At 43.6% G+C, this 24233-nt stretch overlaps 1 protein-coding gene across 7 annotated transcripts; it reads left to right on the top strand.

Annotated features, from left to right (window-relative positions):
* The first annotated feature begins 2481 nt into the window (after positions 1-2481).
* LOC139385236 (ubiquitin carboxyl-terminal hydrolase 47-like) lies at positions 2482-24200 on the top strand. 7 transcript variants are annotated; one of them, XM_071130373.1, is made up of 30 exons: positions 2511-2776; positions 7087-7146; positions 8451-8645; positions 9276-9389; positions 9535-9688; positions 11005-11101; positions 11207-11352; positions 11547-11626; positions 11936-11953; positions 14204-14353; positions 14589-14684; positions 14845-14997; positions 15246-15404; positions 15574-15705; positions 15912-15988; positions 16422-16477; positions 16682-16794; positions 16910-17017; positions 17258-17465; positions 17582-17697; positions 17851-17970; positions 18111-18912; positions 19786-19961; positions 20076-20156; positions 20351-20466; positions 20907-21025; positions 21699-21829; positions 22137-22184; positions 22304-22434; positions 22595-24200. In XM_071130373.1, the coding sequence occupies exons 1-30, from the start codon at positions 2732-2734 to the stop codon at positions 22767-22769; spliced, it is 4176 nt and encodes a 1391-aa protein (XP_070986474.1). In that variant the 5' UTR covers positions 2511-2731; the 3' UTR covers positions 22770-24200. The 7 variants fall into 7 exon arrangements, with proteins under 7 accessions (XP_070986478.1, XP_070986477.1, XP_070986476.1 ...); XM_071130372.1 differs by having other exon boundaries at positions 11933-11953; XM_071130376.1 differs by lacking the exon at positions 7087-7146 and having other exon boundaries at positions 2485-2776.
* The last annotated feature ends 33 nt before the right edge of the window (positions 24201-24233 follow it).

Raw genomic sequence — 24233 nt, 5'->3', positions numbered from 1 at the left:
TCGTCATTAAAAAATACATAGGAAATGGTTCCAGTGTGAGTCTCTCTTTCACCTTCACTGTATTATACTGCTAATCAAAATGTCCAATTTGCTTTAATTTATGAGTTTGTGAATTTGTAGAGAAGTTGGAATTCTAGGTAAACAATGACCAATTCCCTTCTGTACTCCCACTTGCAATAATGATTGTTAATGTGTTCATTGTTTAATAGTTATTTTAAAATAACAAGTAGATAGGGCACACTGCTAGGCCTACCAAAATATGCCACTTGATGATTGGTACAGTAGATTCTATTCTAATCTCTGATATTGGCCATAACAGACAGACAGCCAGACATAAGTTACACCCATACATACATCCATACATAGGCCTACATACATACAGGTAACTGCCAAAATAAAGGAAACACCTAACATAAAGTGTCTTAATAGGGTGTTAGGCAACCACGAGTCAGGACAGCTTCAATGCATCTTGGAATAGATTCCACAAGTATCTGGAAGTCTATTGAAGGGAAGCAACACCACTCTTCCATAGGAAATTCCATAATTTGGTGTTTTGTTGATGGTGGTGGAAAATGCTGTCTCAGGTGCTGCTCCAGAATCTCCCATAAGTGTTCAATTGGGTTGAGATCTGATGATTGAGACGACCCTGGAATATGGTTTCCATCGTTTTCATGCTCATCAAACCACCATCAAACCATTCAGTGACCACTTTTGCCTGGTGGATGGGGCATTGTCATCCTATGTGGCAGCCAAAATAATGGCCTGCCCAGCATTTTTATACATTACCCTAAGCATGATGGGGTGTTAATTGCTTAATTAACTCAGGAACCACATCAGTGTGGAAGCACCTGCTTTCAATATACTTTGTATCCCTCATTTACTCAAGTGCTTCCTTTATTTTTGGCAGTTACCTGTACATACATGCAGTGGTGGATTTAGGTACTGTACAGGCGGCACCGGGCACCCGCACAAAACAATATTGGAATGGTGATATTTGCGTGATCAGTTTTCTATCTCTCATTTGCACGTCACGTCATTGATACATGTCACCGTGTGGGACTGTGGGTCAATTAACCTTGTCGGAGTGGGCTCCCTGATTCTAGTTTGTGAGCTAGGCAGACCTCAGGTCTCCCCACTTGAAGCCTGAAGTAGGAGGAGCGGGGGAATCTATCAAATAGCGCAACTCTAACTTTTTACAGTAAAATCAGTCAGTGGGGGCTGAAGGGGGCCCAGGCCCAGGGAGCCATACAAGCTAGAACAACCACTGCATACATTCCCTACATACTTTTTATATATACATATATATATATATATATATTTTTATTAACAACAAATCAATACAGAAAGTACATGGGGGAACAGAAGTATATATAAATAATATATCAAGGACAATTGGGCTAGGCGGTACAATATCACATTACACAAGGACCTTCAGGGGCATACATACGTACACTTACAATTCTAACAGCTTTTTGTGTTAGTAGAGTATTTAATTGTCTTAAAATATAGTTTTAAAAAAACAATTGTAAGGTAAGAAAATGTAGTGTTTTGTTTGTAAATTTACATTTGTGAATATGAAATTTGTCCAAAAGAATAATGAAATTAATTACATAAAATTGTTTCAACTTATTTCTATCATAGGTAAAGAATCCAAGCAGTACATCTCTCCACAATAGTGTAAAATCGTCATTATAATCTACTGATGTTTTGCCACAGTTTCCTTACATGAATACAATGCCAAAAAAGATGCAACACCGTTTCTGGGTGGTCATTACAAAAGGTACGATTTAAGTTGATGTTTTTCTTAAACTTCTTCATATAGTGGTTGGCAGGATAATATTTATGAATAATTTAAAGGAAACTTCGTTAATTTTAACATCCACACTTTTTTCCAACAGATATGATCTATAAAACCGTTCCAAACCGTTCTATAACGTATAGAGAGAGATACAACATCCTGCTGAAACAAGGTTCGTATCGCTCGGTGGTTGAATGGACCAAAAGAGAAATACATTTTTCCTACTGATGAGTCAACAGGGTTAATGGAAGGTAGGTTCTGAGGGTCAGGTCTTGACACGTTCCTGAATAATAAAGCAACACCTAAGGGAATGGCATCTAAAACATTGCAAAATATGTAGATGTTACAGGGATCTTGTAAAATTATTTTTAAAAATCCTTGTAAGTAAGTTTTTTTTTTAACTCTGCATTTACAAGTTGGCTCACCAATAGGATATTATTTCGGAACCAATATTCTAAAAACAAATAAGTATGTTTACACAATATATCCCGATTATTCCATATATAATATCTGTGTGGAGAAAAATTATGCTTATAAATTAAAGACCATGACAAGAAAACCTGGGGATGAAAAGCACAGCGTTTCACTGGAACTTTGTCAATATTATAATTGTTAACATGCACTACAGACTTGATCTACGTACTTGGGTTATCAGTGACATCAGAGATGTTTAAGGATGTGACGATGATACCTTCTCTGAAATCTCGGGAAACTGAAGGCTGTCCATTTCCTCCCCATTGATAGCTGTGTGTTTGTGCTTAGGTGGTGTAACAGAAACTATCCTATATCATTTTCATACAAGTTTTTATTAGTTTCAGTTTAGTTCTACAGACCCTCGGGTGGAAAAAACACAAATTATGTTTTTGTTCACCGTCGTAAAGTTTTCCCGTTGACATCGAGCTCGGGTAGATGCCTGTATAAATTGTCGCACAAATGGAAATGGTGCCCAGCGAAGAGAACCAGCTCGTACCGAAAGAGGTGAGATTATCATAGCCAGTTACAGAACGGGTTTCTGGCAACAACGGGCCCTTAGTAATCATCCGTATCACAGTCAATGATACAATCAACTTTTTAGTTAGTACAGAAAATTAGTTGGTGGCATTATCTACTGACGCGTAAAACCGCAATGACAGAGCTGGCTAACTAACGTTAGCTTTCAGCTAGCTAGTTAGAAAAGATTGCTAGCATGCTAACCATAGCTAGCTAGCGTTACTGTAGCTTTAAGCCCGACTGTTTCGCTCAAAACGGCGTAGGAACGTTTAACTATGAAGCTATGGTGGACAATAGGTAGCCAGCTAGCTACATGGAAAATAAAACAATTGTAGAGTAATAATGCAAGTTTTTTTTTTAGTTGGCTAGCTTGCTAATAATGTCGTTAGACATTGCTTTGAGCTGCTGCTAACGTTAAATTGTAGTTGGCTAGCTTGTCAAAGCAAAGGCAAACTAGCCAGCTGGACGGTGTCGTTGTCGATGACTAGCTAGTTTCAGATCGGGTAAACAAAAAAGTCCTTGTTCCAGGTAACGTTAGCTAGCGACAGCTAGCCAGCTGGCTATCTATTTTTCTAAGCATCAGTCTCACATTACATTTTGGTTTCATACCTAACGTTAACTATTTGATATATCGTGCACACAAAATGTGCTATTAGCTAGCTGTGCTAATGTTAGATGTTAAGTATAACTTAACTAGCTAGTAAGTAATGGCCCAATAGCCTCAATACCCTATAATTAGGTCTAACTGTTAACAATCTAAACGTTTTTATGACACTGTCAGTACCTCCTTATTAACATTTCATAGGGTTGTTTGTGTCCACAATTTCCACACGAAGATTTATTGTAGCTAATCCGGCCACAGTCTTGCCCGAGTTTGCTGAAATATAGTGCCAAGGGCTGTAGACGGAGAACTGCCTGCTTTCATTGCAATCAGAAATAATTACATTATCTTTTGACATATTGTGTTAATCGCTTTCCAACCTTTTGTAAATGGTACTAGAATGGATAAAGACCAGGAGTGTTGCGCCTCTGTTTAGGCTGGTATTAGGGCTGAGTCTGGAATGTTGGCCTCAATAGGATAACACATCTCCTTAAAATGGAATTGACTAGTTTTAATCTGCTCTGGACAGCCGCGCTCAATAATCAAGTGTTCCCAGTGCTGAAGGTCCAAACCGTTGTGCTGCTGTGCTCAGCGAAGCCTTGATCAGTCCTCTCTCCATCCCCCTAATCACACAGCTGAAACCATTATTTCAGCTCTATGCAGGGCTCACTGCTCTCCATGGCCAAACTCTGATGACAATCTCCAACCCTATACACATCGCTGCCTGGGCCCCTGTCACTCTGCATTTGAGCATGGCTAGGCCTCATATTTCAGTGGATGTCTTGTGTAAAATAATGGAGAATCGTCTTTGTTATCCATTAACCAAGCAAGATAACTATTCTTTCATTTCTGTCTCAATTTGAACTGGAACAGGTTAGGTGACACAGCTTTTTTGACAGCACCAAAACTCAGTTTAAAGATCTTGTTATTGTCCAACCAATGAAGGCAATATTCATTATTTGAAGCAGTAGCATCACAACATATCCACTCTTGCCTACTGTTAAGTTGTCCAGAGGGAACTGGTTGGTTTAAACTTTGTAGAGCCACCTGCTAGCTGCTGTTAAAGCGCTTGACAGAAGTCGTGTGCAGTGGGATGAGTCAGTGGGGTGGAGAGTGTTTTCGGCCTCTGAGGTTAGACTTAGTCCTCGAAATCTGGCATTGAGCATAGGCACACCTGCTGTTGTATTGTTATACAATTGTTCCGGTTTCCTCAAGTAAAGCAAGGTCTGCAAGTCAAATATTTAATTCTCGGTAAGTTGTGTAGGCTAGCTTCAAACACTCATATAATTTCCTCTGTGCTGGTGGTGGCCTTAGCCCTTGCGCAGGCCTGTTGCGTGAGCAGACCTTCCTAGGAGGTAACAGGATGTTAATACTGTGTAAGGGCTATTCTATTTACTAGAGGTCGACCGATTTAATCGGAATGGCCGATTAATTAGGGCCGATTTCAAGTTTTCATAACAATCGGAAATCAGTATTTTTGGGCACCGATTTATAAAAAAAATAAATGTATACCTTTATTTAACTAGGTAAGTCAGTTAAGAACACATTCTTATTTTCAATGACTGCCTAGGAACGGTGGGTTAACTGCCTTGTTCATTGGCAGAACGACAGATTTTCACCTTGTCAGCTCGGGGGATCCAATTTTGCAACCGTACACTTAACTAGTCCAATGCAATAACGACCTGCCTCTCTCTTGTTGCACTCCACAAGGAGACTGCCTGTTACGCAAATGCAGTAATCCAAGGTAAGTTGCTAGCTAGCATTAAACTTATCTTTATAAAAAACAATAAATCATAATCACTAGTTAACTACACATGGTTGATATTACTAGATATTATCTAGCGTGTCCTGCGTTGCATATAATCTGACTGAGCATTCAAGTATCTGACTGAGCGGTGGTAGGCAGAAGCAGGCGCGTAAGCATTCATTCAAACAGCACTTACATGCGTTTTGACAGCAGCTCTTTGTTGTGCGTCAAGCATTGCGCTGTTTATGACTTCAAGCCAATCAACTCACGAGATGAGGCTGGTGTAACTGAAGTAAAATGGCTAGCTAGTTAACGCGTGCTAACTAGAGGGACGGAAGCTATACTGTTACACTGGCAAACTAAAATGCCTATAAGAACATCCAGTAGTCAAAGGTTAATGAAATACAAATGATATAGAGGGAAATATTCCTATAATTCCTATAACTACAACCTAAAACTTCTTACCTGGGAATATTGAAGACTCATGTTAAAAGGAACCACCAGCTTTCATATGTTCTCATGTTCTGAGCAAGGAACTGAAACGTTAGTTTTCAAACATAGCACATATTGCACTTTTACTTTCTTCTCCAACACTTTGTTTTTGAATTATTTAAACCAAATTGGACATGTTTCATTATTTACTTGAGGCTAAATTGATTTTGATGTATTATATTAAGTTAAAATGAGTGTTCATCTAGTATTGTTGTAATTGTCCTTATTACAAAAAAAATCCAAAAGAAATCAGCCGAGTAATCGGTATCAGCTTTTTTGGTCCTCCAATAATTGGTATCGGCGTTGAAAAATCATAATCGGTCGACCTCTAGTATTTACGTTCATTGTCATGTTTGTTTTTTTTCCTTGAGATTTTATAAAAATGTTAGTTTCAGACCTTTCATAACTATACTAGGGACATTTTATCTTCTTTCCCCGAAAGTATGTCTACAGTTTGTCAGATGTGCAAATGCATGTTAATGCAATGTAACTCCCATGGCAACTCATGTTAGGCCTAAATGTTATTTTGAAAACCAAATCCCCAAGCAGGTTAACAAGCCCACGCTTGCTTTCCCTTTATGCAATGTTCACAGTTCCTTAGAAACAACATGCATAGAAAAGTTTCAGTATCTGTTTCCAGAAGAGTCATTAACCTTCAGGTGCTACTGTGAAACCAGGAAGTAAAGAGACACTTTTCCCCCTCCCAGACTGTCTTCTTGATTGAAGAAAAAATGTGATCTTACAGACTGGAGTGACATGAAAATGAGACTGAAAATTACAGGCTGAAGTTCTACTGAAATTCCGTGTTTTCTGCCAGCCAGTGACTATAGACCAGGTTGTGCTCTCACCGTCTGAAGGCTCTTCAATAAAGTTAGTATTGCTGTAGGCCTACTAATGCTGGGTGTTAGATTGCTGTTATTTGCCCTATTGGCAGGAAAATGTTTTTCGGTGTCACCTGACTGGCTCAATAATGATTTAACAACAGATATCCAGACTAATAACTCTGGTTGTAGTTAAGTAATAATTCCCCTGTTTGTCATTTAGCCTAGATTCTCGTATCTGTTCTGTGTAGTGCATTTGTGTCTGTGCTCTATAGCACCTACGGCTGCATGTCAGCACCTTGCAACATTATCTGTGATAAAAATACCCCTAATCTTATAATTCACTCGTGTTGACATCTGCGGCTTGTTTGTAGCATCGGCCGGGACATATTTTGCCAAGATCACCAGCTTTACATAGTTAGTTGTTCTGTCTGTTTGATTTTAATAATACCTACAGTATTAGTGGTGGTGTTTAGAAGTTAATTGAAAGCGTGCCATTCCCAGTTAGTCTGAGCCGGTGTGCTTGTGGATACATAGAGAAACTCTGGCATGTTGCATAACTGTTTCACTTCTCGGTAACAGCTGTTTGCATTGCTTTAATCTATGTTTAACACCCCTCCTCCCCATGTGTCATTAGGGTATGTTTTGGAGTTGCAGGCAGAGTATTTTCAATGAGATGAAGAAGAGGTTTTCTCAGGTAGTTCCTCCTAGCGGAGTGGATAGTCTGTGACTGTGTGCAGCTTACTGTGTGGGGTTTGCTGACGACTGCATGGAGCATCAGGTTTTTGCTTTCCTGAATGTTTGGCCAACCTACTACCAGCTGGTCACTGTGCCTAGACCGAAACAAAATAGTAACTTTTAGAATAGAGGGCTGGCTGATTGAGTGAGGGCCAGTTTTGTTAACCCAAATGGCGGTAACACCAGCCCAACATGACACACACGTAGTTTAAATAAACAGACCATAGGCATTTTTGTTTGGGGGATAACTCATTTGAATTCTTTAGGAAAATACAAAAGATTCTTCGATTAGGGAAACATTTGTCAAATGCAAACACACCACACTCATGGACTATAATTGTGGACAGTTAAATAAAGGTCACAATAAGCACGGACCATGTAATGGTGCCGATAGACCTTTTAAGCACATGTTATTGCGTGAGCCTCACTGAAAGTTGTTTTGGGCACACTTAGTCACACAAACACCACTATGTCTTAGACAGGTTTCTCTTGTGTCATTCCTGGAAGGCCTGCTTTGGGGAAAATAGTATGATACACTGTAGTGGACATTGTAATCATAAGAAATGTTGGCTTCACTAGATTAGCTGAATAACTAGCCCATCATTTCATAAATAACATGGACAAAGCCAGACTGAATAGAAACAATGAGGTCTATAGGTTGCGATGGTGTGAGGCTCTCTAGACACACAGATGGTAAACCAGACTAGCCCTATAGATTCCATGTATGCATGAGGCTCAAATCTTGATCTATCATTGCATGTTATGATTTTTGATCAATTTTAATAATGTACTGTCATCCTGTCCCTTGATGAGTTACTTAACCAGATATTTTCAGTTTCCTTATTGATGAGACATTCCTTATGGAGGAATTTTTGGCACTATGATAGTTTGGAAGCATGGCTCTGTTCCAGTGTCTGTAATGTTCCTCCCCCTCTAGGTTTGGGCTATTTTAATCTGCATCTTCCAAGAATGTAATGCAACGTGAGGTCCACACCGTAGGTCATATAATAGTAATCCTGCATTGCACCACCCGCCTGCTCTAGTTTCTTGTCTGGTGTTCGTTCGCCTGTTATGATGACATTCACGTGTGAGTATGAGAATGCCCTACCCACTGACTGTAGTCAAATCTCTCGGCTCCCTGAATGCATGCAAATAACCTGGTGATAACATTTTTGTTTTAATATTTTGTCATGAAGTAGAACACTGAATGGAGAGGTGTGTGCTCTGCACTCAGGGTGTTTGTATGTTTCCTGTATCCTACAGATAGAGAATGCGGCGGAGGAGCCCAGAGTGCTGTGCATAGTCCAGGACACTACCAATGCTAAGACGGTCAACGAGAGGCTCACCCTCAACTTGCCAGCCTCCACCACCCTCCCCAAACTCTTTGAGGATGTGGCCCACAAGGCGGGCTATGTGAACGGCACCTTTGACCTGGCATGGCGCAAGACAGGGGACATGGTGAGTCTGTGTCCTACGACAACCTTATGATCCCAGGTCCCTTTATTGGATCCTGGTGGTGGGGGGGGCTTGTGTAGTCCTCCAAAACGTCCGTCGTTGTTTGCTCCTCCTCAGCACATGGCTATACTGTCTACTGTACGTCAGCTGTTCAACTGAGCTGCACTCACTGACCAACGGCTTGAAATAGTGTCGTTTGGATCCTCCCCATAGTGTGTAAATAGCTTTATGTACGCCAGTCTTTCTTTCCTGTCCCTGAAGTAATCTGAAGCTGGAGTTATCTCACAAGAGTAGGTCAGTGGATTAAGCTCTCTTTCCGCTGCTGGCTACTCCCCCTCCCTCTTCTACAGCCAACATTACATGACAAAACACTGCTGCTTCATAGCATGCTCCACAGCATGTTCCACAAACCGGTCCTAAAAGCTCATCTTTTGAATGATCATGGTGAGGATTCTCCTTATGAATTCAATGGGAACCTCTGACAGGTTGATTAGGTTGTATTGTGGGGAAGCTACTGACATTTTTTCAATCTCAAATCCTAGTTTTATTTTGTTTGCGTCTGCTGTTTTCTCATGTTCAGACCTGCCTGTCCAAACTGAAGGGTGTTTTTTCTCTTTTTCTGATCTCTCCCAGGGTTCGCTGGATCCCAGCAGTGAGATGTCCCTCACTGAGTTCGGGTTTGAGCCCGGGAAGAGGAACTTCCTCCAACTCACAGACAAGGACGGAGAACAGCCTCAGATTGCATCGGTGAGTGAGTGGGAAGATGAGAGTTAATGGTTAATATGAATACCAGCATGCCTAGGGCATTCCCCTGGAGGAGGGATTGACATGCAGCTCATTCTTGGTAGACTAGTGGTAGCTATGAGCTGAAGCTTAATTCTCCTTTGTGTAGGATGAGTCGGGGACAGCGGGCAGCAGTGGTCTGGATGACAGCTCCCAGGAGCGCTTCATCGGCCCTCTGCCCAGAGACTGCACGGTGGGCTGCAGCAGTGACTACAGCAGCCCCAGCTACTCCTACTCCTCCATCCTCAACAAGTCTGACACAGGTACACCCTTTCTGTCAACAGCATATTCTTGATCTCACTTCCTGTTACGTAACCCCACCCCCCTGACAGCTCACTTCATGAAGCAGATGCTAAGCTACAGGACTGTTTTGCTAGCACAGACTGGAATATGTTCCGGGATTCCTCCGCTGGCATTGAGTACACCATGTCTGGCTGGCTTCATCAACTTGCTTCATCAGTAAGTGCATTGATGTCATCCCCTCAGTGACTACGTACATACCCCAACCAGAAGCCATGGATTACAGGCAGCATCTGCATGGAGCTTAAGGGTAGAGCTGCTGCTTTCAAGGAGCGAGACTATAACCTGGAAGCTCCCGCTACGCCCTTCGACGAACCATCAAACAGGCAAAGCATCCAAACAGGACTAAGATTGAATCGTACTACACCAGCTCCGACACTCGTTGGCTGTGGCAGGGCTTGCAAACTATTACTGACTACAAAGAGAAGCACAGTGACACAAGCCTACCAGACGAGCTAAATGACTTCTATGCTCGCTTCAAGGAAAGTAACACTGCATGCATGCATGCATGAGAGCATCAGTTGTTCCGGATGACTGTGATCACGCTCTCTGTAGCTGATGTAAATGTACCCCCTCCGGAGACTGAAAAGATTTGGCATGGGTCTTCAGATCCTCAAAAGGTTCTACAGCTGCACCATCGAGAGCATCCTGACTGGTTGCATCACTGCCTGGTATGGCAATTGCTTGGCCTCCGACCGCAAGGCACTAGAGAGTAGTGCGTACAGCCCAGTAAATCACTGGGGCCAAGCTTCCTGCCATCCAGGACCTCTATACCAGGCTGTGTCAGAGGAAGGCCCTAAAAAACAGACTCCAGCCACCCTAGTCATAGACTGTTCTCTCTGCTACCGCACGGCAAGCGGTACCAGCGCGCCAAGTCTATTTCCAAAACAGCTTCTACCCACAAGCCGTGAGACTCCTGAACAGCAAATCAAATGGCTACCCGGACTGTTTGCATTACCCCTCCCCCTTTACGCTGCTGCTACTCTCGGTTTATTATCTATGCGTAGTTACTTTAACTTACCTACATGTTCATACTACCTCAACTAACCGGTGCCCCCGCACATTGACTCTGTACCGTTACCCCCTGTATATAGCCTCGCTATTATTATTTTACTGCTGCTCTTTAATTATTTGTTACTTTGATTTTTTTTTTTAACTTAACACTTATTTTTTCTTAACTGCATTGTTGGTTAAAGGCTTGTAAGTAAGCTTTTCACTGTATTCGGCGCATGTGACAAATTACATTTGATTTTGATTTCATGTCTCTCCCCCTCTGCAGGATATGTGGGTTTGGTTAACCAGGCCATGACCTGCTATTTGAACAGCCTTCTACAAACTCTGTTTATGACCCCGGAGTTCAGAAATGCACTGTACAAGTAAGTACCTGTTCTCGTGAAGCTCTTTGTATTGTTCTACTAAACAACTGTATTTAATGAAGAGCTTTGTCCTAAAACTATTTTCTACTTCACTGTTCCCTCCAGCTGGGAGTTTGAGGAGTCGGAGGAAGACCCGGTTACCAGCATCCCTTACCAGCTACAGAGGCTGTTTTTGCTGCTGCAGACCAGTAAGAAGAGGGCCATCGAGACCACCGACGTGACCCGCAGCTTCGGGTGGGACAGCAGCGAAGGTGGGCTGTCACACTGCTACATCTAGGCAGCCTCCCTGTAACCAGGAGTGGCCCAGGCTCAACTGCTTCTGATGTTTTGATAAAGGAACTGGAAGTGTGGGGGAAGGGTACTTTGTTTGTTTTGTCACACAGTTCACTGTGTCTTAACTGGTCCGTGTGTCTCTTCTGTGGTGTCTGCGTATCTGTGTTTTCAGCCTGGCAGCAGCATGACGTCCAGGAGCTGTGTAGGGTCATGTTTGATGCCTTGGAGCAGAAATGGAAGCAGACAGAGCAGGTATGAAAGAAAATTGAACCCTGCCACTTGTCTGACAACACTAATCCAGGGAGCCAATGAGGGCCTCCCCCAGGCCCAGAACAAAGGGCCTTCTGTGGGAAGGTGAGAGAGCCAGTAAGGCTGAGGGTTAGCGTTTTCTGATCTCAGGAGTTTGGTATGAACCGTAAACACTTAATTCACTGTGAATAGAAGCACTAGGCTCCTACACGTGAGCTCCTGTGTTTAGCTGTATTTGTAAAGAATGCTCTGCATTATCAGTGGTTAATCAAAGTCCCATTTTGATTTTTGCTATATTTGTGTCCCCAGCAGCAGTTTTCTCCACTTACGGTACTTATTTGAACTTCTATTATTGTCTTCTTCAACTGTTTGTTTGATTTTATTTGTCATTTAAAAAAATACATGTACACATTACATGCATACAAAAAACGTGAACGGGATTGCACAATAAATTCAGATTTATTTCTGCTGTGGTCCCTATTTCTTTGGGTTGTTGACATACAGAGTGTACAAAACATTAATGCCTTCCTAATATTAAGTTGCACCCCCTTTCACCCTCCGAACAGCCTCAACTTGTCGAGGCTTGGTTTCTAAGGTGTCAAAATCGTTCCACAGTGATGCTGGCCCATGTTGATGCCAATGCTTCCCACAGTTGTGAAGTTGGCTGGATGTCCTTTGGGTGGTGGACCATTCTTATTACACATGATAAACTGTTGAGTGTGAAACTGCTTTGCAGTTCTTGCCACAAATCGGTGTGCCTGGCACCTACTACCGTACCCCCATTCAAAGGCATTTACGTTTCTCTTGCCTATTCACCCTCTGAATGTCACACACAATCCATGTCTCAAGATATAAAAATCCCTCTCTTACCTGTCTCCTCCCCTTCATCTACACTGATTTGAGTGGATTTAACAGATGACGTCAATAAGGGATCATAGCTTCCACCTGGTCAGGGAAAGAGCAGATGTTCATAATGTTTTGCACACTCAGGGTAGATTAGTTACATATTCCAGATATATACAGACATGAAAATGTTTTCTACTTTTCAATCAGCTAGCTTTTACATTTTATTTAAATTAGGTTATTGTTGGTATGGTTGTAAGTTGCTATGGTAGTTTGTTTTACTCCACAGCACCGGAATATAAGAAAGGGTTCTTACCAGATATACTCTAAAATTTAAAATGGTTAAGGTCTCTGGCGCAGGTATTATGCTGGTGGACATCTCTAAATAAACAATTGGATAGGTATGTGAGGGCTGAGACAGTGGTAATTCTGTGGACCTTACCGGACTAGTTCAATTAACATTTTATTTTTACACAGATAGCCACCCTAGCTGCTTAAACTGCTGGACCTCCAGATAAGTTCACGGGCCGGGGGAGTTAAAATACAATTCTTACAAGCTTGTTTTAGCTGGTCTGTGGCTTATTTTTTAGAATCAAAAGTTTTTAAATCTTAAATTGTTGTTTAGATGTTTGTGGCCGGTGAGCACACATTTTATTTTTATTTCACCTTTATTTAACCAGGTAGGCTAGTTGAGGACAAGTTCTCATTTGCAACTGCGACCTGGCCAAGATAAAGCATAGCAGTGTGAACAGACAACACAGAGTTACACATGGAGTAAACAATTAACAAGTCAATAACACAGAAAAAAATAGTCTATATACATTGTGTGCAAAAGGCATGAGGAGGTAGGCGAATAATTACAATTTTGCAGATTAACACTGGAGTGATAAATGATCAGATGGTCATGTACAGGTAGAGATATTGGTGTGCAAAAGAGCAGAAAAGTAAATAAATATAAACAGTATGGGGATGAGGTAGGTAAAATTGGGTAGGCTAATCAGTGACACTGAACTAGCTTACCTGCCAGACTCTTCAGGGTGTAAATATCAAGCCATTTAGAGGTCTGAGCTAGGAATTATATTTTTGGGTTTATTTTTGTTAAACATAATCTTACAGGTCAGGTACCTATCAAATTAACACCCAAGGTGATGTTTTTGGTCTAACCTCTGAGTTGCCCACTTTGACACTGAAACCAGGGGACCCTGCAAGCATTACTCTGGAACCAAATAAGCCATTTAGTAATATTGAATAACTCCGCTCTAAGGATCTCTTCTACTGAGACTTTGTTCTTTTGGGACACCAATTGAGCAGAGTCATCCGTGTACAAAAACAATTTACGAGCAGGCTGATTTTCATATTAATGTGCAGTGGACCAAGGACACTCCTCTGCGGGACTCCACAGCTAATCTCCTCTTGCATTAGACAGTTTTCCCATTAACATCCAACACTTGGACTAATTGTTCTCTACCTGTTAAGTAGGGTCTTACCCAGTTAATGAGCCTGCTGTTGTAATCACATATTAAGTGAAATGTGTTGACTCTTTGAGAGGAGCCAAGTCATTGTCTTTGGGGGGTGTTAGAGTTTAGGGAGTTTACATTATTATGAAGCTGGCATAGAGTTGTGAGTAGTAGGTTCAGTGTGAGCAGTGAAGTGCGTATTTCACAATTCTGAGAGATACATGTGTGTGAGTGTTGTGACTGCTTGGGCCTGACTCCCTCGTGTTGTGTCCCCCCTCAGGCTGACCTGATTAACCAGCTGTACCAGGGGAAGCTGAAGGACTATGTGCGCTGTCTGGAGTGTGGCTATGAGAGCTGGAGGATCGACACCTACCTGGACATCCCTCTGGTCATCAGACCATTTGGGGCCAGCCAGGCTTATGGCAGCGTGGTGCGTGTCTCTCTGCCTCCATCTCTTATGTCTCTGCCCTTCTTCATGACTATAGCAGTATTAATCCAAGTGTGTGAAGAGATCAAAGCTATGATGGTCATTTATGTATTCACCGCGCAGACACTGAAGTCCAGACCGTGCTGTATGCTCCTGCATTTTCCTAAGACAGTGTAATTTGATATAAATGTGGTCAGAGTTGTTACTGATACAGTGCCTTTGTGACTCACTGAAACAGGAGGAGGCTCTGCAGGCCTTCGTCCAGCCAGAGACGCTGGACGGGGCCAACCAGTACTTCTGTGAGCGCTGCAAGAAAAAATGTGATGCCCGAAAGGTGAGTATACAGACTAGTGATCTTGTTGATGTTAAGACCACACCTTCCTTTGGGTCATGGGAGAACTGATGGGGGTGTTGAGTGAAGGTGGTCACTGGTCTGCCCAGGCAATTTGTGTTCTGACCCATCAGTGTTCTGGCCCTTTGCCCTCCCTCCACAGGGGCTGAGATTTCTGCACTTTCCCTACCTGCTGACTCTGCAGCTGAAGCGTTTTGACTTTGACTACACCACTATGCACCGCATCAAACTCAACGACCGCATGTCCTTCCCTGAGGAGCTGGACATGGGTCCCTTCATCGACGTGGAGGACGAGGTGAGACACACCAGCACAGTGTGGCCTCCTATGTGTTATACTCTAGATAGAATAATGAGGCATGGGGTGCGGTGGAATAGAGCCAGCCTTTCAGGTCCACTCAAATTAGATTTTCGATTATGTTTCATGTATTAGTAATTTCCATGAAGTCATCATTAATTCATGAGTGTAACTGATACCTGAACTCTGTCTGCTTTCTCTGTCTTTCCATCCTGCTCTTTGTTTTTGATCAATGCCTGCTCTCATAGAAATCTCCTCAAACGGAGAGCTGCACTGACAGCGGGGCAGAGAATGAAGGCAGTTGCCACAGCGACCAGATGAGCAACGACTTCTCGGCGGACGACGGTGTGGATGAGGGCATCTGCCTGGACAGCGCCAGCAGTACTGAGAGGGTCCTGAAGCCAAAGGTACCCAGCCTCAACACTATGTAATACCACATAAACCGCCCTTACACTCTAGCACCCGTACTCCCTGTGTCTTTATAGCCCATCCTGGTCTGTTTGCATGTAGTGCAATCTGCTGTCATTGGATTTAATTGTTAGCCAATTGTTTCTCCTGCCCCTGTCTCTTCTCCAGAGTTCATTGACCTTTGAGCTGTTCTCGGTCATGGTGCATTCGGGCAGCGCTGCAGGTGGCCACTACTATGCCTGCATTAAGTCCTTCAGCGATGGCCAGTGGTACAGTTTCAACGACCAGCACGTCAGCAAGGTTATTCTCAGTCTTCAAATAACTTATGTTTACTATGCATGTAATACTAGACAAAACAACTCAACACAGGTTGCATCAACATAACTCCTCGACCTATGCTCTAAATAGACTTAAGAAATCGACGCCTGTCATTGTAACTGACAGTTGTCAGAAACACACCGGTGGTAGTCCAGTGTGTTGATGTGTGTGTGTGTGTCCTTCTATAGATCACCCAGGAAGACATCAGGAAAACGTATGGAGGGTCCTCGGGGAGCAGAGGCTACTACTCCAGTGCCTTTGCCAGGTCAGTGGAGCTCCTGTCTCTCAGTCACTCTCTGAATTGATCTGAAATCAATATGTCCCTGAACACATCTCACTCCCATGCCTGGCTCTCCCATCTCACAATATCATTCTATGTACCTACTAATGCATGCCTACATGGCCAGAACATTACCAGCATCTGTTCACTTCCCACACCGCAATGTTCAATACCAGAGGAAGCTTTAATGGGGATGAACTGGTGCTTGTTTACTCAGAGCCCTACATTTTATTGAAGTCTCCCTGGGAGAAAAACAAGAGGGTGGTTATTCAGGCTAGGACAAAGCCCTGTTGATAACTGGGCTTTTACGTAATGCACTGTTCTTTCATGTGTTTGGAAAGGAAGATGGAACTCTATTTGGCTACTCATTTTCCTTTTCTCCATTTGCATTTAATAAGATGTTTTTCTGTTCCAACAGCTCTACGAATGCGTATATGCTGATTTATAGGTTGAAAGACCCCTCAAGGAATGCAAGTAAGGGAAACATATTGAACCAAGTCTAGTTCCATAATCAAGTTTGCTTTTAAATGTCTAAAATGACTATTCATCTGTATAAAGGTAAATATGTGGGTATAACCATCCTAGAAGGTTAAACCTTCCTAGTCTCTCTCAATGACTTGGACCCCCAGTTAGTTATGGTGATCTCTTGACTGATGGGCCGTGTTGTTACCACTGCAGAGTATCTGGATTGTGATGACTTCCCTGAGCACATAAAGCATCTGGTCCAGAGGGAGAAGGAGTCTGAGGAGCAGGAGAAAAGACAGAGGGAGATCGAGCGCAATACCTGCAAGGTACATCCTCCTCCTGTGGACTTTCCCATGGGCAACGGTGTCGGTCATTTGACTGAATGTTCTGTTGTTTTTCACAGCGGTTGTATTGTTGTTAATTGCTCTATTTCTCTGTCAGATCAAGCTGTTCTGCATGCATCCGGTGAAGATGATGGCTATGATGGAGAACAAGCTGGAAGTGCACAAGGACAAGACGCTCAGAGAGGCAACAGAGATGGCCTACAAGGTACGACAGAGTGGAAGCTAAATGCGGAGGAAAGCATTGAAAGCTAATCTCACTCAGCAGCTGCAGTTCATACCAGCCAGCGGTCGGTGTCAGAATAGAGAGAGGTCCTAGGATAGACATAGTTCTAAGAATAAAAGGGGGGTTCCAATGACCAAGAGAAGCTTCAAAACATTATCTTATGTGTCTATTAGCAATTGGACGTCTTTGTGTGTGTCTTTGGCCACCCATTCTGCCCCCTAGATCATGGAACTGGATGGGGTGGTCCCGCTGGACTGCTGTCGCCTGGTCAAGTACGATGAGTTCCATGAGTACCTGGAGCGCTCGTACGAGGATGAGGAGGACACCCCCATGGGGCTGCTGCTGGGCGGGGTCAAGTCCTCCTACATGTTTGACCTGCTGCTGGAGACGCGCAGACCAGAGCAAGTCTTCCAGCCATACAAACCCGGAGGTCAGTAAAAAACACATTCAATACTTTAAATATAATACTTTAACTAGCAACTCTTTTAGCCTTTTCGAAAATCAGTTGTGTGTATGTGTGTGACTGGTTGGTGTGTGTCTCTGTAGAGGTGATGGTGAAGGTTCACGTGGTGGATCTGAAGACTGACACTGTTGCCCCTCCCGTCAGCATCAGGGCCTACCTAAACCAGTCAATCACTGAGTTCAAGCAGCTCATTGCACAGGTAAGTTAGTTCAGACACTCCTCTTTAATTCTTCCTTTCTATCTAATCCAGCCTTATACAGTCCATACTTGTAAGACCATGAAATCTGCCTGTATTTGTTTTGGGATCTGTGGTGAAGTATCTCTCCACGGTGTGTGTATTGTTTGTTAAAAGGCCACAGAGCTCTCAGCTGAAACCATGCGTGTCGTCCTGGAGCGCTGCTATAATGACCTTCGGCTTCTCTACGTGCCCAACAAGACATTGAAAGCAGAGGGTTTCTTCAGGAGCAACAAGGTCATACACTACTTTTATTATTGTCCTTTCCAGCTTGTCTGCTGTGTTAATGTTGTTTATCTGTAAACATGATTTTTCAGCAGTACTTTGATTGCAGATGTAACACAAACCTAATTTGTCCATTATCTGGTTTCTCTTAGGTTTTCGTGGAAAGCTCTGAATCCCCAGATCACCAGGTCACTTTCACTGATTCCCTCTTGTGGAAACTGCTGGATCGCCATGGGAACACAATCCGCCTGTTTGTCTCGCTGCCTGTGCAATCCCCCGGCACCAACAGAACTATTTGCCAAAAAGTGGGCGGCGACCCTGAGGAGTGCTCTGAGGGGTCAAAGGGCAACAGGAATTCTGTAGAGACCATCTTGGAGGAGAGCACAGAAAAGCTGAAGATCCTGTCCCTCCAGCCGCAGCAGGGCTCCAGCACCAGTGACAGCCAGAAGAGCTCAGACCCCAGCGACTTCGAACAAATCGAGTCCCCCTCACCTTCTCAGGAACCAGACTCCTCCTCCGTATCTGCTGTCGTTGCAGTCAACAACCGAGAGCTGGAGAACCGGATCCGGGTGGCCAGCGGCGGGGGGGCCTACTCCGACCCGGAAACCCAGTTCCCTGGGGAGGAGCGCTCGGACTCTGAGGTGAATAACGATCGCAGCACAAGCTCAGTGGACAGTGACATCCTGAGCTCCAGCCACAGCAGTGACACGCTGTGCAACGCCGACGGCGGCCCCATCCAGCTGGCCAATGGCCTGGACTCACACAGCATCACCAGCAGCCGCCGCTCCAAGGCCAATGAGGGCAAGAAGGAGACGTGGGACACAGCCGAGGAGGACAGTGGCACGGACAGCGAGTATGATGAGAATGGGAAGAGCAAGGCGGAATCCTATTACCTCTACTTCAGAGCAGAACCATATGCACAGGAGGACGGCTCTGGGGAAGGAGGCCAGAAATGTATGTCTTCTAAATCTATTTACAAATGCAGGTCTTTGATTCTAATCTTGTTTAGTCTGTCCTAACTTTTTTTGATTGAATGTTTAGTTTCTGGGAACTGTAGAATTGTTTTTTTTTTTTACCCTTTTTCTGTGGAATAAGTGTGGGTTGTTCATACTATGAATTTAATTCATGAGACATCCGGGTGTGCATGTCTGTGGTATGTGTGTACACGTGTGCTTGTGAGAAAGGGGGAGAATGCTGTAGCAGGCCTCATTCTCCATTGGATTTGCTTATACTGTATAATAAGATTTGAAGATGTTTAAGATCTGAGAGGGAGAACGCTGTAAAATGACTCTCTCCAATCTCCATTAAGACAGCTTGTATTGCATATACTGACTGTATTCTGTATACTACGATACAGAAACGGCTGTAGTTCACAAACAACAAGTAGTTTAATCATATATTTGGGCTTAGAACAAGTCAGATAACAATACTATATGCTTTTAAACAATTTAATTCTGAAATGTATTTCAAAATGCATATGCTGAAGTCATTTTAAAGTATGATAGAGAATAACAATACTAAAATGTCATTATGGCCTGTCTTAGACACTTGTGCTAACTGTGTTGACACCAAATTTCATGCATTTACACAAACCAGAATTTCTGGCACATTTTTGATATCGTACTAAATATAGTACATGGATGTGAATGGGTTAATTTAAGATAAGCACTCATGTCAGTTATCTGACAGAGCAACACCTCGAGGGTTAAGAAACACTGGTTTAGATGCTGTTAGAACAAAATCCACATGTAGTATTTAATATACTGTTATATGATTAGTTTGTTCCAACTAATTGAAACGTATGTTTTGGTGCTGTTTGCCTGTCAGGTGTACTGGTCCACGTGGATAAGAGGATAACTCTGTCAGCGTTCAAACAGAACCTGGAGCCTTTCGTGGGGGTCACCTCTACCCAGTTCAAGGTGTTCCGCGTCTATGCCAACAACCAGGAGTTTGAGAGTGTACGGCTCAACGAGACCCTCTCCTCCTTCTCTGACGACAACAAGGTCCGTAGCGTCTCACTATCTGCCCCTTTCAAAACATGACTTTTTTCAAAAGATAATGGTGTTGTTTTTTTACAAACAATCTTATCCATGACGCTCCTCTTGGTCTTCTTACAGATAACCATTCGATTAGGCAGAGCACTGAAGAAGGGCGAGTATCGGGTGAAAGTGTACCAGCTACTAGTGAATGATGCAGAGGTAAGGACCGGGATGTGCTGATGTTTCTTTACACACACACAAGTGAAGTTATTCGGTGTTGTGCAATTTCCGCACATAACAGCAGTCTGTAGGTGTGTCACTGATGGATTTGTCACCAGGGTGTATTATGTGACAGTTGTATATGTCATTGTGTTTCATGCTTAAGTGTGTGTGTGTGTGTCTCTCCTCCCCAGCCCTGTAAGTTCCTCGTAGACACAGTGTTTGCTAAGGGCATGACTGTGAAACAGTCCAAAGAGGAGCTAATGCCTCAGCTGAAAGACCAATGCAAGCTGGACCTCAACATCGACAAGTGGGTTCCACCTTACACACTTAAAAACATCTAATCTGCATATCTAAGATGATCTATATACACAATCCAATGCACACGAATGTATGGGCACACATCCAACCATACATCAAATATTATACACTTGAATCCTTTACCTACGTATTTTCTTCTGAAAACATTTGTTGACTGTAAAAGGTACCACAAGTGTCTTCATGGTGATACAATTAGAATGTCAGTCTTTAGTCATTTAGAAGACGCTGTTAACCCTAATTGCTCCTGGCCAAACACTCTTAACCGCTAGGTTACCTGCTGCAGGTCCTCTCACTTCAAAGTATTATGGGTGCCTTTGTTCTCTTATGGATGGGTACTGTGAGTGACCTTTTTTAAAGCACTGACTCACAGCTGATTCTTATTGATAAGAAGTGTTGTTGAATCCTAATTGTGTGTGTATGTGGGGTCAGGTTCCGTCTCAGGAAGAAGACGTGGAAGAACCCAGGGACAGTGTTTCTGGACTACCACGTTTACGAGGAGGACATCAACATCTCCAGTAACTGGGAGGTCTTTTTGGAGGTTTTAGATGGTAATACTGGTTTGCTATTGTTTCGACTACTCTCTTCAGAACCATTTGTAAATCGCCTCATGGTCATCATAGCCTGAAAAGAGACAAACTTATTCTAAAATATATTACTGCTTTATATCAAACGCCTATATTAGGTCACGTAGAAATGGCTTTAGAGGACGCTTTAACAATTACTTCTGTAAAAGGAAAAGCCCTGTAGAACTGAATTGTCTCATCTGAATGAGTATCTCTTGTGTGCACAATTGGCCTAGCGTCGTCCGGGTTAGGGAGGGCTTGGTCGGTAGGGATGTCCTTGTCTCATCGCGCACCAGCGACTCCTGTGGCGGGCCGGGCGCGCGCGCTAACCAAGGTTGCCAGGTGCACGGTGTTTCCTCCGACACATTGGTGCGGCTGGCTTCCGGGTTGGATGCGCGCTGTGTTAAGAAGCAGTGCGGCTAGGTTGGGTTGTGTATCGGAGGACGCATGACTTTCAACCTTCGTCTCTTCCGAGCCCGTACGGGAGTTGTAGCGATGAGACAAGATAGTAGCTACTACAACAATTGGACACCACGAAATTGGGGAGAAAAAAAGGGGGTAAAAAGAGTATCACTTGTGAGAGAGAGAGAGGCAGACCGAGACAGTGGGTGTGTGCTCGCTCAGCCATCCCCAACCCTCCCCTCCTGCCCCTTTCCAGGACCAGAGAAGATGAAGTCCATGTCCCAGCTGGCTGTGCTGACCCGCCGCTGGACCCCCGCCCAGATGAAGCTGGAGCCCTTCCAGGAAGTGGTTCTGGAGAGCAGCAGTGTGGAGGAACTCAAGGAAAAGGTGTGTGTGTGTATTCACGTCCTGAATGTGGTGCCAGGCCTTGTACACTGATGCACATGTCTGAGGCCACAGACACGCTGGCTTGCAAGGCAGCACTGTGGGATTGTCTTACCCACTAAGTGCTGCTCCCAGCAACATCACTGGGTCTGATGCACCACATGGGAGTAGTGAGATGCACGAACTTTTCACATCACAGTATATAACATCAGCCTCTAGACTTTTGAGATACATAAGTTGCAAGGTAAATTATAGGGCATGCTAAATGGATATTAAAAGGCAATTTGTGACATCAATTCTCTCTCTCCAGCTCAGTGAAATAAGTGGTGTTCCTCTTGAAAACCTGGAGTTTGCCAAGGTAGGTAAACTGTTTTTGATGCTGTTAGGATTTACTTTTACTCTTGCGCTGTTTCACTCCACTTAATTTCTTGAAATGTTTCCCAATTTACTGACTGGCGTCCTGATTGTCTCCTGCAGGGGCGAGGAACATTTCCTTGTGATATCTCGGTATTGGAGATCCATCAGGATCTGGACTGGAACCCTAAAGTGTCCACTCTGAATGTGTGGCCTCTGTACATCTGTGATGATGGTGCTGTGGTCTTCTACAGGTAAACCCATCATACTCTTCCATACTGGAACAGGGCCCTTTGCCATTTCAAATGAGTAGGTGTTGTGACATGACAATGGGATGTTCAGGAAAATTGCAGATATTTTGTTTAATATAGGTATATTCTCCAGAAAATCTCAGCTTGTGCTCTGGGGTTTCAGGGACAGCACAGAGGAGCCTATGGAACAGTCTGAAGACGAACGCAATGAGCTGATGAAGAAGGAGAGCAGCCGGCTGCTGAAGACTGGCCACCGGGTCAGTTACTCACCTCGTAAGGAGAAGGCCCTTAAGATCTACCTGGATGGGGGCCCGGTCAAGGACCCGGGGCAGGACTGAGGCCCTTCTGAGGCCCGTCCCAGTTAGATGGTTGGCCTGCCTGCCTGCCGCAGTGTAGCTTCGCCCGGCCAAGGGACCCTGTCTGGCGTGGGGCCCCACATTGACTCGACGACGTCACCAGATCAGTGCGGCTCACACACCATCTCTCGTCCTCCCATCTGGGCTCTAGGGGAAAGAGAGTGGCTCAGAAATCATATTGTGCACTATAGTTTATTGTACTGTGAAGTTTAAAGGGAAGTGCAGAAGCTATTCAATAAAAAAATACTATACAGACAAATCAATTTAACGAAAATGTTTCAGACATGGGTGCACGATCAGAGTAGAGCTGTGTAGGCCAGAGGAAAAGACAAGTCTGTCAGTTTCCTCTCCTTCTCCGCAACACTTTATTTCTCCTCACCTCCCTCTTGCACTTGGGTTTCTCGCTCTCCCTCTGTTAGACAGACTAGCGATAGAGCCTACCCGACCCATCTGTGAACATGTACCTGGTTCAAATTCTCCACATCTGATATTTCACCATGCTAGAGTGATGCTCGTCCCACCCACCCACTTTAGAGACTGTGAGTATAAAGCCAAGAGTATCTACGACAACAAACTCACTTTGTCTTCTTCCAGTTTCTTTGTCTTCTTTAATCCAAACTGCAGTTTTTTAATCATCTTTGGCAAATCGATACGTAGTTCACACTCAACATTTAATGACCTGTCTTCTGATTCTATAAAGTGGTAATTTTTTATTTGCTGACGTGGAGGGTTTCTGCTGTTTTCCCAGAATGCCACAGTGTACATCACTGTGGAAACTCCTCTTACTGCTGCTCCACCCCCTACGCTTTATAGGAGCTTAGCCTCACTTCCTCCTGATTCACTGATACGTGTTAGTCCTCCAATTACCAAGGAAATGGCAACTAGACCACCATGTAGACTATGTTAAGGAGCTCATCATTTTGTTCAATGTAAATTATTTTGATGTTATTGTGAGCGACCTCTGGCACACATTAAAAACATTTTGTCTGTATTTAACCTTATGTTAATTTAGAAACCTGTTTATTTCTGCACGATGTGAAAGTGTGCGTGTCTGTCGAGGCCACGTGCATGCTGATTGCTTGAGGGGCGGGAGCCCTCAGTGGTTTTGGGAGATGGTTGGGTGGTGGTTGTGGCAATATATACCTGATGCTGCTTCTCAGACTGAGACCAGAGGGCATAGACCTTACTGGACCAGCTGACTGGGTATCCACGCTGCAGGGCCCAGCAGAGCTCCTCTGGGCTTCTAATGCTGCCTGCCACAAGCTGTTCACAGTAGAAATGCCAATAAAATAATTTGTTTCTTTGTTTTGAGTTTTAAATCTTGTGTGAACATAGATTTTAGAATTGAAATTAAAATGTTTTTTTCATAACTGCAGTATTCTGTTATTGTAAATTAAATATTTTGAATCCCCACTTTACCAATTCTGCATTTATATGGATTTAACA

The sequence above is a fragment of the Oncorhynchus clarkii genome, chromosome 26 (assembly GCF_045791955.1).
Source record: "Oncorhynchus clarkii lewisi isolate Uvic-CL-2024 chromosome 26, UVic_Ocla_1.0, whole genome shotgun sequence".
Classification (NCBI taxonomy): Eukaryota; Metazoa; Chordata; class Actinopteri; order Salmoniformes; family Salmonidae; genus Oncorhynchus; species Oncorhynchus clarkii.
Note: the sequence above shows the minus strand (reverse complement) of the source record. Positions and strands in the feature narration are given on the sequence as shown.

What these genes read in the sequence shown, in the direction of transcription:
- LOC139385236 (XM_071130372.1), top strand. Translation starts at nt 2,732, where the DNA reads ATGGAAATGGTGCCCAGCGAAGAGAACCAGCTCGTACCGAAAGAG. An exon ending in CGGGTGGGACAGCAGCGAAG is followed by an intron (nt 11,353 to 11,546) that starts GTGGGCTGTCAC and finishes CTGTGTTTTCAG; the next exon opens with CCTGGCAGCAGCATGACGTC. An exon ending in CAACAGAGATGGCCTACAAG is followed by an intron (nt 17,018 to 17,257) that starts GTACGACAGAGT and finishes TCTGCCCCCTAG; the next exon opens with ATCATGGAACTGGATGGGGT.